This window comes from Pan paniscus, chromosome 16, assembly GCF_029289425.2.
Source record: "Pan paniscus chromosome 16, NHGRI_mPanPan1-v2.0_pri, whole genome shotgun sequence".
In the NCBI taxonomy this organism is placed as follows: Eukaryota; Metazoa; Chordata; class Mammalia; order Primates; family Hominidae; genus Pan; species Pan paniscus.
In genome coordinates this window covers 56,977,604-56,995,467 of record NC_073265.2, presented here as the reverse complement: position 1 = coordinate 56,995,467, position 17,864 = coordinate 56,977,604, and the positions used below count along the sequence as shown (strand labels likewise).

Here is a 17,864-nt window from a genome sequence, read left to right as displayed (position 1 = left end):
TTGGTCTCTCCTCCTCTGAACCTGTAGGCCAATAGCTTCTTCTCTCATAAGACTATTCTAGGCCGAGTGCGGTGGCTCACGCCTGTAATCCCAGTATTCTGGGAGGCTGAGGCAGGCAGGTCACCTGAGGTCAGGAGTTCGAGACCAGCCTGGCCAACATGGCGAAATCACATCTCTATTAAAAATACAAAAATTAGCCGGGTATGGTGATGCACTCCTATAATCCCAGCTACTCGGGAGGCTGAGGCAGGAGAATCACTTGAACCTGGGAGGTGGAGGTTGCAGTGAGCCAAGATCATGCCACTCCACTCCAGCCTGGGTGACAGAGTGACACTCTGTCTCAAAAAAAAAAAAAAAAAAAAAAGACTATTCTATTCCCCAAGCTGTTCTTTCCTTCTCTCCGTGGTGGTCACCATCTGCAGACATTGATGTGTGCAGCCTAACAGTCCACACTTGGTTCCAATTGGCTGCCTTGGTTTCCCAAAATTCCTTGGAGATGACACCTTGGCTCTGTGCATAAACAGACAACTGCCTCCTTTCCTAGCTCCTAGTGGTCTCTGGGACCCTCTTTCTACCTGGTGTGTCCTGGCAATCTCCAGCCCTAAATCGAATCAGCTCTTTGCTCCTTTTAGGCAACTCATTGATTTTTCAATGAACTTAGCTCGTCTGTTTTATTGGCACTGAAGAGGGTTGGGTTCTTAGCATCATTAACATTTTAGTTGAGGAAGAATTCCCAAACCTCCCACGCATTAATCCATAACTGTTAAACATCTAAAAAGTAATCTATGCTCAAACAAAGCTCGGCCAGGTCTGTCCCCTTTTTAACTTGGAAGCCAATGAGCCCCTATCCCCAAATCTACCCAAGTTTTCCATACTGAATGGTGATAAGTAAAACACTGGAGTATAATAAAAGTTGATGTCTTTGTCTGTTGCTGCTGCTACTACTGCTGTTGAGGACCATTCTCCCCCCAGGGATCCATAGCCAGTCAGCAATTACCTGGCAGGCACAGAGCATCCTGGGACAGTAATTTTCATCTCTGCAGACACACCAGTTGGAGGCAGTACTTGAGTGGATATGTGTGTAAAATAAGGACGGCCATTTAGACTCACAGTCTCTGGATGCCTTATCTCACCTTCTCCCCCACCATCCCTCTAGAGTAAAAAGACCACTGCACTGTGAGTGGGAGACAGTCTGGCCCTGTTGCTGAATACCTGGTAATCATGAGTGAGTCATTTAATGGCTGTGGACTCCTATTTCCTCATCTGTAATCTAAGAGTTGGACTAGATCATTGTAAGATCTCTTCACATGCTGAAATCCTATGATCCCATAAAGTAGCAGACTGCATCAATAAAAGCAAAGGGAGAGAAGTGGAAGGCCTAGTGGACCGCAGAGCTTAAGAGGGAGAGATAATAGCAAAGCTGCCACATGAAAGCCAGACTGAACACCAAGTTCATTAACTTTCAATTCTGTTTCTGGGGGCTAAATTGATTATTTAAAAATTGTAAGGGAATCATGGTCCCCAGTAACTGAACTAAAAATGACGAGATTCTGTATATAATTCTATATATTATATGGTGATTGTGAATGATAAATTATAACTCAAAAAAGAAAGACTGTAAAGGAAGGCTCTTGTGGGATCAGAAAAATAATTCATTTTAGTCCTACCTGGTGTGAGACATGGTCATATATTTTCAGAGTTACATAGGTAAATCCCTGAAGAACTTTCTGGAAATATAAATAATACTAATATTACCTAGCTCTTGTTTACCACCTTATATTTTTCAAAGTGCTCTCTTAGGCATTAGTCCATTTGATCATGACAATTCCTCCCCAGCAGTCTAGAAAATGCCCTGTGATATACCAAGCCAAATTCATAAAGGGTGGCAGGGAACCCCTCAGGGGCATGTGCCAACTGTCCTCAAGGGCAGAGACCTTAAAATGCAATGACTTCCAACCTCAGATCAGCCCCAGTCATGTCAAGGGGATGCACAAAATTCTCAAACCCAATTTCTTTATCTGGTCCCTTCTACACTTGCCATCTCCATCCTGACACATTACCTCCCTCCTCTACCATGCTCCCCTCCCTTTTCTTACTTCCTTCCCACGGTGACTTTAAAAGTTACCTAGGAGAATTGCTAAACTGTTAGGGAAATGAAAGTAACAATGGTAGTACTGTCAAAGTACTGGAACAGCACCAAATATAATATGCTGTTTTAGACCTTTATCTTTTACCAGATGAACCTCCTTTGGACTTGAGTACCTAGCACATCCTTTCCCATGCTTCTTGCAAAGGGAGAGAAGTAGAAGGCCTCCTGGACCACAGAGCCTAGGAGGGAGAGATAATAGCAAAGCTGCCACGTGAAAGCCAGACTGGACACCAAGTTTATTATTATGACTTGGTGTCCAAGTTCATTACTTTAACCTTCTATTCTATTTCTGGGCTAAACTGATTATTTAAAAATTACAAAGGAATCATGGTCCCATCCTTCTTGACTCAGAGCCTCAGCTCAAGCGTCAGCTATCTACTCTGTGAAACCTTCTTGGTTTCCTGAAGTGAGCTGACCACTCCCTTTTCCTCTTGAGGTCAGAGCATCCCATCTCCTGGAGGATTCCTTTTATATCAACTGCCATTGGTTTTATGTTTTTCTTCCAACTGGACTGGACTCTTTTGAGAGCAGAGACCACATCTGTTTCATTTTTGTGCTCCTAGTGCTTAGTCAGGCACAGAGTAGGTGCTCAGTGACAAATAATGTTGAATTGAGATGTATGTCATACAATAGTGTAGAAGGTACTACAGAATCAAACCAACATGAGGTTAGTGCTTTCAAACAACACAGGAATCACGAACCTAACTGGCCAAATACAGATATCTCAATTGAAGTATTAACAAATAATTTATCTTTAATGAAGAATTTCACATTTCTAAGCTACCCACACATTGGGGATGATGTCTCTTCCATTTCTGCTCTATTTTAAGGACATACTAGGAACCCACCTCCTGTTTCTGGCATAGGCTAAGCAAATAAAATAATGAGACTTCTTGATAAGTACACAATAGATATGGAGAAGAATTTGACACTGGCAATTTAAAAATTCCTAGGAAGAAGCAAATGTGTATAAGTGAACATCTTCATGTCACTTAAATTTCGTCTCTGCATTTTATGGAATATAAATCTGATTTTATACTTGAAATATCAGGATATTTTAAATGTCTATATCCTAAATAGTGAGGACAAAAGTAAAATGAATTAAAACATATAGGCTAGACATTTGTTTAGAAAAAAAATTGCATGCATAGTGCCCCTTTAAACTCTTGCAAATTAAAGGTGAGTACTTGAAGTTTGGGGTGATTACTCATTGCTATTTTTTCCTTGATTAAAGACCTCACATACAAAAAACTGTATATTTAAAAATTTACTTAAATCCTTCATGTTCCAAACTTCAAAAAGTTTATGCAACAAAGGATAGATTCTAATACCTCTTTTCAAAGAGTGCAAACTTTTTAGGTATTTTGCAATTCCAGACATGATCAGTAAACATAAATAAGATAATGATATCTGTGGTCTAAATTTAACATAGAATATAAGACATCAGTAAACAATCAACATTAGAATTAGTAACAATATACTAGTCAAAGGCTTTTAAAACACAAATAAAATTAAGTGTAAAAACTCTAGTACTTCAACATTAGCATTTGAAAAGTGTTCAATGTTTTTAAATAGTTTTAAGAACATATGCTTTCTACTCTATTCTGAAACACATACTCTATCCAGAGCACAATTTATTACTACAAAATAAATGAATGTTTAAAAGACAGTCTGTCAATTGAAAAAAACAAAACACATTAAAATAGCACGTTTCCAAGCCAAGTTAAACAAAATATTTTCTCCTTGACAAGCTGCTTACATTTAAATGAAAACAGGGCAAATCTGGTCAATAATATGGATTGCATATAATAAAAAGGACCTTAGATCATGTTAATACAAGGATCAGAAAGCAGTAATTTCAATTAAAACTACCCAATTATTTAGCAAACTTTCAGATGCAGCAAATAAATTAATCGGTCTTAAATGAAAGTGCTCAGATAAGTAGCTTTTTGACCTATGAGTAAGTCTCACTAGCAGCAGTCACAGCACAGCAAGAATCTGCTGAAGCAAGGCAAAGCTCCCAAATCAAACAAATGTTATTGGTAATCAAAAAGCATTTGCAAAACGTATTTCCTTGGTTAATAGCAGGAGGTTCTGAAGCAAATGCCACCTACAGCTCCTCTCATACTTTGATATGTAGTATATAGGGGTTGAACACACATTTCTCTTACCCAAGGATGACAGAAGTATCTTGGTTTTAACAACAGGATATTTTCATTTCTGAACTATCTATGGAAGGTGCCAGTCGTTATATCATTAAGAATGCGTATCTTTCACTTATTATCTACCTATGTTTAACTTGTATTGGGATTTAAGAATGCCTCTTTGAGACAAGCAATATGTCATCATTTTGTTCAGCTAACAGGCCTGACAGCCCTGTCTCCTTGAGTTAAGAAAAGTAGATCTCTATTTTGTACACTGGTGGCAAAAGCTGGCAGAATAAATGAGAATTAGCCAATTGGTAGTAAAAGTTTCTGATCCCAAAGATTCAGACCTTCCTTTTACCCTAGTCCAAATTATTCTATTTGGCCAGATGATGGTATTTTTTTTTCCCAATAAAAGTGATCTTCTCCATATACTGCAATAATTTATTTGAATGCCATTCTTATGTGTTTTTAACAAATAACATCACTATTCACTATTTCTCTTATCTTTTTGATCCTTTTTTACTACTTATCATCTTATTTGAAACAGATTTTTAACAGATAAACTTGATCGTTACAAGAATATCTTGCTTGCATTTTATTCAAATAATTCTTAAAAACAGCTTAAAAAGCCGTTTGGAATAACATCAAGCTTGCCATCAATCAAACGAAAAAATTCCGCTGGCGGTTGTATAAACATCAGATCAAGTCTGATGTCTTCAAGGATTTCAGAGTGAACCATAAAAAACTCCATTAACTTCTGACAAAGAATGCAAATTAATCACAACATGGGGTGAAATGAAATTAAAGGCTCTTTTCTAATCAATGACAAGGCAGGATGAAATATTTGTTACTCTCTCTGCACTCAGACTGCCTAGGATGTTTGCACTTCCCTTGCAAAGCCCCAAATGTAAGGTGTGAGTACAGATTCGCCCACAGTCGCTGTTAAGCCCCCCCTCCCCGCAGAGCTATCTGCTTACAAGTCGTGGAGATTCACAAAACACACTAATCATCCGAATCTCAGGTGCATCCAATTTGTTATTCACACTCTCCCATGCCAGTGAAAAGCCTGGCGCAGACAGATGCACCAGGAACCCTAAATGACAGTTTTGGCCTCCGGAAGTACGATCACTACAGCAAAATCTAGTACAGCCTCCAGGTGAAATGTCTGGAGCTCCATATGGAGCAGGGAAAATTAACAACAAGATGAAAATCACTGCAGCAGCGGGGAGTCGGAATTTTTGAAAAAAAAAATGAAATTTAAAGATGAAGAAAGAGAAGTAATAAATTAATGGGGTGTGAAAACATTCAAAGCTTTACAATACCAGGGGCACTATTTGCTCAGATTTTTTCCCTTTTTTAAACTTCAGGTCATTTTGATGTAATTTATTAACCAAGATCAGGAATTGCAGCCAAAAGAGGAACAGTATTTTTATACATGCAAAAGTACTTTAAATACATTTGTGTCTGTATTATCTTCACTTTCCTGTGGCATCTTGCTTGCCAAATTTCCCAATGCCAGAGCTGATGCATCCCCTGAGAAGTCTCCTTAATGGATTTGCTATCATCCTAATGCAGGGCACTGTTGTAAAGTTTGAATGAAGGATGACAATTTTTAGCAGGCAATCCTTTTCATTTCTCCTAAATTATGATGTCATTAAACAAACCATTGCCCACCATTATGTTTTTTAAGTCAACTGAATTTGGATCTACATGATTAACTATAGGCAGCTCCAGTCCTTGTCTAGACCTTCACATCTTTCCAGATTACTATTAAAGCTAAATTGTTCCAGAAATTGAGAAACTGTTCGCAAGATATTTAAAAATGCAATTTTTCATTATCCTATTGCAGAATATGCTTCACAAGCACCCAGAATTTAATGGCACTGGGGTCAGTGAGGGCTCTGGGTCCCTCTGGATCTCCCGTTACTCTGCTAAATACATGGTAAGAAAAGCAAGCGGGATCTGGGGAATGGTCTTGTCACCATCCACAATGGCACAACTCTCCAATGCTCAGCATTTCTCATCTATACAAGAGGCCTCCCTAGGGCAGAGAGGGCAAACTAGAAGAAGGGTTGTGGGGCAGAGTGGAAAGGAGAACAGGGGTATGAATAGCCAAACGAATTAAGAAGTTAAAGAGCCAGGGAGTTGGCTTATTTGTCTGCAAGTCCTAGACCTAACTGTACCCATTCCTGCCTAAAGCAAGGTACTTTGCCTCTCTGAGCCTGAGTTGGCTCACCTAGAGGCTGGAAATAAGTCCCTGCAGGTAGAATGCACAGCCTGAGTCAGGTAACAGCCTGAGACTGGAACCCTATGTGGGAAAGGTGCCAGGTGAAGCCAAGACACCATTGTTTTTCCTGTTATAGGCAGTAGTAATAAGACTGTGCTCATGTTTTTTTTCTTTAGAACCCTAAACTGCATGCCAAGGAAGTTATGCAACCCAAAGGCCTAAAGGAAACTAAAACAGTGCTTTCAAATAACAAAGACCCAACCCACAAAACAATGAAACTCATACAGAATGGCTATCTCAACAAAAACCCAGCCCTTTAACCTTTATGTTGCTCCCAGGGCACTGACTGTCCCTAGTATCTTCCCAACACTCCTCCCTCTCTGCGTCCTCACTGGGTACACACTGTGTCACCAGCAGGAAGAGGGGCTGCTAATGATGCTGTCAGCAGCACTGACACTGAGCTGGGGGAAAGACAAGTCTTGAAGCCAGCCCCTCCTCCCCACTTTACCCTCTGCTCATTTTATACTCTGCTCCAATTGTGGCTGGCATGTTGCTAAGAACATCCTTTTACAACCTATGATTGATAGCTGGGAAATTCTGTTTTGTGCTGCAGCCCAACATCTGATCCAGATGGGTGGCCCTTTGTACTTTTCAGAGTGGTTTCATATCCATAGTCTCATTTGATCAGCATACCTCCTTTAATCAGATAGAAGAGGTAGGCATTAGAATCCTCATTTTAGAGATGAGGAAACTGACACCTCAGAGTTACAAAGCAACAATTAAGACCTGCAGTGAGACTGTGGTAGCACCTAATTCTAATTCTAATATTCTGGCTCATGGTCCAGGGCTCCTTCCAATAGGCCACTCCTCTCAATTTGCCACTAGTGAAGACAACTCAGGTCTGGTGCCCTGATTAGACTTTGGGTTCACAGCAGCAATTCCCTGGCACTGTCCCTAGTCCTAGGAACAATCAAACCAATGTGATCTTAAGGATATATGAAAGGCTCTCATGTGTTCTAGGATCAGACTAGTGAGTGACACTTAGGATGAGATAGTTCTCAGCTTGATAAATAGAACATTGCTTTGACCCTGTGGATGCTTTGTAAGATAGTGAGTTTCTTGTCACTGGAAGTGTTCAAGCAGTGTGGATGTTTGCTTTTCAGAGACATTGTAGAGAAGTTTGATTTGATGATGTCTAAGATCCCTTCCAACTCTAAGAGTCTATGATTCACTCCTGCCTACTCCACTTGGGATTCAAAGAAACCAAACCAGTCACAGTTTTAACAGTGAGCAAATCAGCCATTCTGTTTGTCCAATTTATGAGGGGAGGCTATTTCACAGAGTGGTAGGAATTCAAATGACATAACGTGGGCCAAAGAGAAGGTGTTATTCCATAACTCAGCCTCAGTGACACTATAAAAATACACATTTTTCTTCATGTGCTTTTTTTGAGGGCATAAGGGAGGGGTAGGAAAGGCATTTATAAAGTATCCTTTCCCAATCTTCAGCTTATAGTACAAAGCCTGTAAAATAAATGCCAACTCCACCAAAAGTCATTAGTGGTTCTAGCAATGACGCACCCAAACTTCTGTTGAAAAACTTAGGAAATAGGCCTAATGGCATCAAACCTGCTTCTATTATTTCAGATAGAAGTAACAATTTGGTGACAACATTCTATCATGATTCAACGAATACAGTTGTTTCCCGCCCCAACTCTGGCATAAAGGTTGTTGCTAACTAGGGAGTTCAGCATAGTATTAGAATTTTCCAACTTCCACTTGACTGATCAAGTAAAGATATATTTAGACATTCAGGAAAACCATACTGCAAAGGTAAATAGCCTCTTCTCAAATTTGACCACAGCTTTCATGTGCTTCACTTGTCAAATGTGGCAGTAATCCATTTCTTTTTTTTGTTTTTGAGACGGAATCTTGCTCTATTGCCCAGGCTGGAGTGCAGTGGTGTGATCTCGGCTCACTGCAAGCTCCGCCTCCCGGGTTCAAGCCATTCTCCTGCCTCAGCAGGGACTACAGGTGCCCGCCACCACGCCCGGCTAATTTTTTTTTTTGTATTTTTAGTAGAGACGGGGTTTCACCATGTTAGCCAGGATGGTCTCAATCTCCTGACCTCGTGATCCGCCCACCTCGGCCTCCCAAAGTGCTGGGATTACAGGCATAAGCCACTGCACCCGGCCATGGCAAAATCCATTTCTTAGACTCATCACCCATCAAATCTCACTGATTAACTACTCTAGACATTAGGAATCTCAAGAATATTGCTACATTCTCAACCTTTGGAATTTTTACTGGATGGCTTATAAGTTTTCTACTAAGATTTGTTTGAGAAATATACTGCATAGGGCTTGTGAGTTCACTTTCAAAATTTTAGGGGATTTCACAAATTGGCCAAGCTGAATTGTTTAGAAATTACTGACAGAATAAGAAGCTTACCAAGATAAATATTCTAATGAGCTATAAATCCTGAAAATGTAGTTTTAATTTGATGGGTTACCTAGAGCTAAGCAGCAAGGCTATATACACTAAAATCTCACTAAATGCCAGCATTCATGCCAAGCAACTGCATTTTAGATTTTCTCTTAAGGAAAAGATTACATTTAAACAAAAAAGTCTACGAATTTGAAAAGTGAGACTAACACTCTTGAACCTAACAACTTGGACGATTTCTCTTCCACTTATCTGATGGCTTTAACTATGAAAGCAAAAGAATACGAAAGAGACATTTCATTGAGTAAAGGGTCTTTAAATGTCCACATTGGTACCAGGAGAATTTGCTTAAAACTGCTTATAAAGATGGTAGAGAGAATGAGCCCCATCCTATTATTCAATAACCATGTTTGTGATGCATCTGCATAATCTAACCATGCATAAATTAGTATATGTAATACAACACTTATTTGCATAATAATAGCAAGTTAATAGATGCTTAAAGAGCAGAGACCAACACCACCTTTAAATCAGACATGCCTCTAGGCACTTTGGCCTGTACAGACCAAGATGCCAGAAAAACAGTGAACATCAACCAGAGGAAAACAGTCAAACCATTCATTTTTCATCCCTCTAGACATTTCACTTATTTCCCCCACACACTGGGGAATCATTTTCAAACCACAAAATAGCTTTCTATTTTAGTGCTAGTACCCTTCTATAATAAAAATCTTAAAGAAATTTTAATAAAGATTAGAGTCAGCAATGCTACTATAATGGACTGTTTTGTTTCCTTACAAATGTAGACAGGAGGGAGCAAAATATTTTTAAATAATATGTTCAAAATTACACTCATAAAATTGGGGGCCTATATATTTGCCTAGCAAAAATAATGACCTAGATTAGATGCTTTCACCCTTTGTCTTAATCTTTTAACTCAAAAAATTTTAAGTGAATTTAAGAGCTTAAAAAGTGTATCAAGAAAAGGCTGGCTCTCTCCTCCAACTTCAAAATGAGTACATGATATTGGACCAGGAAAAAAAACAATCCCGAATGTCACACAAAGGAAAAGCACAATGATCACTCTCAACCTTTAACAAGAAGAAAAAAATCAGGAGTTTAAAAAAATCAAAAATCAATAGAGATTTCTAAATGACTCCTTTAAGATACCACTTTTCAATTTAACAGGACAGATTTATTTGTATGTGGCTCAAATGTTCACAATTGCTCCCTGCACCTTCATACATAGGAATGAATGTCACAGTGGCAAACAGCAGTAATGAACAATCTTACCTGAGGATATGGAAACCTCCCAAGAGCAAGCTGGGAAAGGAAATAATATTTGTCTAGTTATAGATTTGCATGCAGGGCAGATCTCCTTAAGACAGACAAGTACTAAATTTCAGAACTGCATCCAGCAAATATAAAAAAGTTCACAACCTTGAATGTACAAACTAAATTATTGCTGTAATTACATTAAGAGCTGTATTTAGAATGGACATTTTCAATGGACGATGTTGCATCCCTGATAAAATATTTTAATTTTAATAACAAAACATTATCCTTATGTGGTTTCCCTTAGTAATATTCTCAGCTGTATGGGCATTATTCACATTTACATGTGTGCGACAGTTTCTTCTAGACAGAGATGTAAAAACTCTTTGCTTTTAGTCTTGTAAAATGGGAACATCTAATTGTTACTAACCCACAAAATTTTCAGTTACGAGTATAAATGGAGGGTAGTAGGAAGTGGGGAATGGACATTATTATGAAATTGAAAACTGCGCCATTATTTTCATCCATTTGTTAAAGTTTTTTCATCCATTTTCTACCCACTAGTGGGAAAAATGGCCATTTCAAGGTTGTGAAGTCAGAACTGTAGGTCTAAGTCTGAAAGCTTCCAATCTAACTTGATTTGTAAACTGCTCTGTTTCTGAGCCAGTCACTTAATTTTGATCCTTGAATCCTCACCTGTAAAAACAAAATGATCCAACCAGGAATAGGCTTGATATAAAGCAAAAAGATATAAACTGTTTTTTGAGCCAGAGTCTTGCTCTGTCACCCAGACTGGAGTGCAGTGGCGTGATCTCGGCTCACTGCAACCTCTGCCTCCTGGGTTCAAGTGATTCTCCTGTCTCAGCCTCCCAAGGTAGCTGGGATTACAGGCGCACACCATCATGCCCAGCTAATTTTTGTATTTTTAGTAGAGATGGGGTTTCACCATGTTGGCCAGGCTGGTCTTGAGCTCCTGACCTCAAGTGATCTGCCTGGCTTGGCCTCCCAAAGTGCTGGGATTACAGGGCTAAGCCATTGCACCTGGCCAAAAAGATAAAATTTAACAAACATACAAAAACCTATTTAAAGAAAATAGTGGCAAAACTTTGCAATTTTATAATGTGGCCAATCCTCAGTCCTGACATCATTTACATGTATTTGTAATTACTTTCAAAGAGAATCGCAACATCAGGGACTTTAACGCTAATGGATCTAAGAGAGCATCAACCCACTTCAAAGATTAAAACCCAGAGTCCCACTGAAGTAGCTCCCAAACAGTTAATAAGTGGAAGCCTAGGAACTGACCCTAAGATTTGCAACTTAATCCAGTGTTCCTTCCTGCATATGAAACTGCCTTTCTAGATCTTGAGAAGTTCTGCGCTTATTTCAAAGACACTGACACCGCTCAAACATTTCTGAATTCTCCTTTTGTAATTGTTTTAGAATTATTTCAATTAACAGAATACCTATTTCATTTTATTAGTATGCACCTTATCTTGGATTTAAAATTATACCCCTCAGCTTGTTCATCATGTAAATTATTTGTAGACTAAGGTTTGAATAGCCTATGGATATTACCAAAACCCAAAGCCACATACAAAAACTAAATATTTTGTTGCTTAGACATGAATATGCTGAAGTTATCAAAGTTCTAAAACCAATATGAACAATAGCCATGTAACAGGAATAAACATTATGACCTCGTAAGGTGACTACTTTGAAAAGGCCCACACTCATTTGCACATATGCTTGTGTGTATGTGTATATATGTATGTCTTAGAATACCTAGTTTCGTTACCTTGTACTCATATCTTGTACACAAAATATACACTGATATGTGTATGGATTTTCAAGATATAGGTATACTATCATCATTTCATTTGACAGATATCATTAATCTCTTCCACTGTACATAACAAAAACATCACAAGATGGGGTGAAAGAAAGAGAGTGTAGATGTTTGCCAAACTCCCTTTCGAAGTTTTGTGTGATTATGTTTGTTGAACTGAGAGACTGAAAGACTGAGACTGAGAGACTCAGTTCTCCCATCCTCTGTCCCCACCCCACCTCCTTGCAATACAGGTTCGTAGGTTTGCCCTACATTTTGAAAATAGTTTGTTTCTGGCCAATCAGAGTGTGCACACTGATTCAGGAGGAATTACTATGGTCTACTGTGGTGGGTGAACTAGGCATTTGCAACAGTCTGCAGTGACTTAACAGGTATCACAGTGATATGTGGATTATGACTTTTGCATATACTTCCATTTGGAGTTAGAAAACCAGCAAGAGGAGAGTCTCACACCTAAAAAAGCTAATAGCTTAATAACTACTACAAAGCACTTAGAACATTCTAGCTCAAGACCTTCCACAGGCATTGTGCCATTCACTTGGGTATATGCTCAGCATGTCATTAGGGACCATGGAAGAATTCTGTTCACATGGCTTAAAGACAGAGGAAACTTGCCCACCACACATATAGTCAAGATCTAAACTAGCTGGCAGGTGCCAACACTGACCATTGGTTCTTGCAATTTAAAGAATTAAGCAATGGTAAATGGACGGCTTAAAACAGAGTGAGATACAGCAAAAAATGTGAGTTCTTCCCAATTCAACACAAAGCTTCCGGTTGCAAGTGGTCATGGTTCTACAGAGAGGCCAGGCTCCAGCCAACTTGGGAATGTGCATTCATCTACTTGGCCCTCTCTGTCATGACTGTACAAGGTAAAAAAGGATGGCTGATGTTATTTGTTTGCTCTGTAAGACAATGCCATGCAAGACAACAGAGAGAAAATTTAGTGCAGTTTGGTCAGCTGGGAGCCCCTCTGTACCAGTCTGCTTGGGAACAGGTGCCAGTGCTTAAACTGGTGAACTCATCATTCATGGGTCTGACTTTGCTTTCAGTGTTATTTCCTGACATCTTGTGGAACCTCAGTCCTACCTTTTAACTATGTTCCTGGGAGGACTGCTTGTAAGACATCTTGCAGGTCTGACCTCTTTAGAGTTAGAAGACAGAGAATGGTTCTTTGATCTTAACTAGTAGGTACCGCTGCTATTGCAGCATGATGACAATCACTTCCTCTCTTACAGAGTGTCACCACTGAGCTGTTGAAAGACTTGGGAATCTATGCCAGTGAAAACTGGCAAGTGCACTATTACGCTGGCACTGAAAGCAGTCATTTTAAGGCCCCAGGAGAGGACCACTGCCTTCTATGTATGCCTCTATCCCTCTAGGTCTAATGCAGCTACAGTGTTTATGTTCCACACTATTTGTCTTATAGAAAAGTAGAAGGAAACATATAGCCAGGCTCTAGAACTCTTTTTATCAAGTTCTATTGGGAGGAGGTAAAAAAGAAAATGGTTTCTTAGTAGATATGGCTGCATGAAGAATGAGTTCTCTACAAAAATGAGAGGCGTGTGGTGGCACGTGTCTGTAGTCACAGCTACTTGGGAGGCTAGTGTGGGAGGATCACCTAAGCCTGGGGAGGTAGAGACTGCAGTGAGCCTTGACCATGCCATTGCATTCCAGACTGGGCAAGAGTGAGACCCTAACTAACTAACTAACTAACTAAATAAATAAATAAATAAAAAAGAACGAGTTCTCCATGAGGCTGTCAAAAGTCAAAATAAACATGGGACCCTTATGGGGAAGAAGGAGCACATATGCTCCAAGTGAATATTTCACACACAGGCAGACCTGGGGCCATTCTGTATCTTGTACCCCTACTGGTCTATTAATCTACTTGCATTTCCCCAGTTTTTATTGTCAAGGTATTATAAATTAGGAAACTTACAAAAGAGAGTATGTAATCTTCTCTGAAATGGCCTGCAGATATGTCACTGTACTAAATGTGTTTCAGATTTAATGAAGCTTTAATGTCCTTTTTAATTTTGCCTGTTTCTGTATCACCAGGGGTCGGGCAAGGCAATCAGCACTCAAGAGGGTGGTTTGGTTTAAAACTAGGAAAAAACTCATTTGCTTATGAGTTGCACTGTATTTTCTTAATTAAATTTACTGAGTAAAATGGTTTAAGTTCAGCCAACCAATGACCTTTGTATGTAGATTTAGATTTATAAATAGGTTAACAGTTAAAGGAAAGAAAAAAAAAGAATCACAACAAAGCAAATAGATTAGGCCTAAGCCAATAGAAATCTTTGCTCTCTTTATCATCTTTACAAAAGAAGCATGTAATATAGGCAGCTTAAGTCTAGTTTTTTTTTAAAAAAGTGTACTGAAAAATGTAGACACATATAAGTGCCAGCAATTCATCAAATGGGTCTCATATCCTTTTCATTCCCAGGAGGGGAGCAGCTCACATCGTAAAAGATTTGGAAAAGCTTTATTTATTTGGGGCCAGGGGGTGGAGGTAGAGATAAGGGATTCTATTTAATGTTAAATTAAAAAGTACACTTTAATTCCAAATACTTAAGATTTAGCAAACTGCTGAAGACTCTGTTGTGGGACGTTTATTATGTAAAAGGCTGAAAAAGAATGGTCTGAAGTGTTACCAGTTGGGGATACACTTAAATAGCAGTAAACAACTAACATCTCACTCTAAAAATAGGACGTTCCTTAGTGTCATCTTATTGACCTTTGACTTGGCCAACCACAATCTATAAAATGCTCTTCAGTTAGCAGCATTTGAATATGTTGGATTTTATAATTTAAATAACAAATATATTTGTATGTGTGCCTGTGTGTGAAAGAGAGATCATAACAATTGCCAAATATATAACACGGTAAAAATCTTTGTATTTTAACAAAAAGAAGTTATTTATTGACAAAGCAACAGAATGGCTTTTGTTGATAATAAAAATAATTATTGTCATAGAATCATAAATGATAAAGAGAAAACAAACATTGTAGCCAGAAAACAAGTGCAGGACACAAATTCAAGACATGTTTTTAGTAATCAAGTCTCCTACTCAGAATATCAACTATGTTGTGGGAGTAGTTTTACATTTACAGTTCTACTGAAGAGCACTGGATTTTTTTATTCTTAATTTAGACATATTCTATGTTTCTCGGCATAACTACAAATTGAAAATAAGCATTTTCATTATAGCCAGTGATCTAGCTGAATGACAACTTTATAGTCTGAAATGTTCTAAAATTTGTTCTTAATTACCTTGTGTACATTTTACACAATTAAATTTCCATCTAAGGATTTTGCATTTAGATTGTGCGCTGCAGTTAAATCTTCATTTTACAGAAATGCAGCAGCCACTTCGGAACACTCAGACACACGGAAACTTTAAAAAATCAGACTTAACTACTGGATTACATAAAATTCCCTAGGTGAGATTTCATCCCAAGACCAATTTACACAGTCCTAGAGAAAGAGTTTAAATCATCTGAAACTATGCTGGTGAAGAACCATAATAAATATTAAATACCTCAAAATCTACTCTAAGATTTTACTTTTTTCCCCATATATCAATTTCACTGTTCTCTTACTGAATGGTTTAAAAACAATCCAAAGGATATAACGGCAATTTACGAGTGTTAAAGTGCTTTGGAGGTTAAACTGACAACAAAGAACACAGAAACACAAAGCGTCTTGAAGTAGGGTTTCAATTAAATGTCGAGGATTTAGTAATGCAGGACCAAAAAAAAAAAAAAAAAGAGTTACAAATTAATTTAATCTTCTGCCTATAGTTTGCAGCTGCACTCCAAAGTGTCTGGGGCTTAAGAACAAAGCCTTGAAAGGCCTCAGAGTGAGGAAAGCTTCAATTTTTAATGTATAACGCCATTAGCTGATAACTTGTGGAATCTGCAACCCCTGTGGAGGGGCATAAGTGCGAGTAACAGAGACTGATGAAGTGACATATTTGTTCATGTCTAGAACTATGAGGAAGAGGATTATTACTAACACCATCAGGCCTAACAGAAACATGCCCTAATAACCTTTGGGACCCTCCACATTATCAGTACTCACTACAGCAAATATATTAAAATCAAAATCTAATTCACTTTAATTAAAGACAATTAGTTTGTTTTATTATTATTAACTTGTATGATATCATAATACACTGCAAATTAAAGATGGGATAATAAATGTAACGAAAGCATCAAACTGTGTACACCCTTCCATCTACATTTGTGAAATTAGCTTATCACTGGTGTCTATTTAAGGAAATTCAAAGACACCATCATTAAAAGTGATGAAGAAATACTTTACTCTCAAGAGAATATAGTGAACCCACACGTATTTTTTCCTATTTCAATTTATGCTTATTTTCACAAACTCTTTCCTATAAACTCTAAGGATTTCTTCAGCGCAAACAGAATTATGGCCCAATGGAGACACCAGCAGCTTAATTAATTTGCTCAAGGTCATACTGTAAGTTGGTGGCAAAGCTTGTTAAGAGCCTAGGAACACTGGGCTCTACAAATGTTTTGGCAATGGCAAAGGACCCTGTCTGCAAAGACCTCATAGACTTCTAATGCAGTGGGTGAGCCACAGCAAATAACTCATTATGCCTATACGAAAAGTGCCAAGTAGTCTGAGAGCTTGTAACTAATGTTTTTTCTTTGTGTAGAAAGAGCCTAAATGTGAGGGTCCCATCAGGAGTGCGCCTTAACGGGTGCCAATATTAAAACCAAAAAAAAAAAACAACTACTTGTCCTCACCAAAGTCCACTGATACAAACTTACTTAAGGAGCCCAAACAGTAGCACAAATAAATAAATCAAGCACTTTTCTACCATTCAGAAGGTCCTGCATTCTGTCCCAGATTATTAATAATAAGGGAGAAAAGACAGCATTACAGATAAATACTTCTTAACAAACCTGCACATCCTGCACATGTACCCTGGAACTTAAAAAAAACAAAAAACGAACAAATGTTTCTAACAGAGTACGTTTTTAAAAAAATAAAAAGAAATGGGCTTATTACAGCAGACACTTAAACAGGAAGAGGGCAACAGTAATTCACAAGTACAATATCCTAATGCTATTCCTTTAATTGCTTTATTTGTTTCACTGTTAAAAATGATTGCCTGCTATAGCCTAACCGTGAATGCTGAAAAGCATGATACATTGAGGTCTCAACCTGGGCAAACTGTACCTAAACTTACACTTTATTGCAGCTTAGTTCACAATCTTCACCTAATATAGGGTTATATCCCAGTGCAGCAGGAGGATAAATCATCCTGGAATATTACTCCAGCAAAGTTTAGCTGTGACTGGAGCATATGTGCTTTCGAGCCACTGAAGCAAAGGCCCATAAAATACACTAATTACTGGAAGTTATGGTCACTGAGTGATTGATAGTGCTCTGCAAGGCAACTTCCTCATTTTCAGCTCTTCTGACGGGGCTCATCCGCCACATAGCAATTATTAATTCATGACCCACCCCTCAGGCATTAGTACCTTTACGTCTAATTCTCCTGCTACCAAACTACTGCTACAGCTGGACACTGTCTTTCTTCATTCTGATGGCTGGGTAAAGATGATAAAAAGTAGATTTCAGGCTAAATGCTATTGTTTTGAATCTTTAAATGTTTCTTGGTCTTTCTAACCCTGCTGTCCCAAAACACATAATTCTCCTTCCTCTCCCATACGCTATTTCACTTACATCATTTTCTTTTTTTCCTTGTGTGTGTGTATGTGTGTATATATA

At 38.4% G+C, this 17,864-nt stretch overlaps 1 protein-coding gene across 13 annotated transcripts in view; it reads right to left on the bottom strand.

Moving 5' to 3' along the window:
• Positions 1–17,864, bottom strand: part of MAP2K5 (mitogen-activated protein kinase kinase 5) — a 267,047-nt gene that overhangs the window by 69,024 nt on the left and 180,159 nt on the right. For 9 of the 13 annotated variants that reach the window (XM_003828008.6, XM_055098505.2, XM_055098503.3 and 6 more), the window contains one exon: positions 10,261–10,290. The exons of the other annotated variants lie outside the window; for them this stretch is intronic. In XM_003828008.6, coding sequence (XP_003828056.1) covers positions 10,261–10,290 — 30 coding nt within the window. The remainder of the gene's footprint in view (positions 1–10,260; positions 10,291–17,864) is intronic. 13 annotated transcript variants of the gene reach the window in all.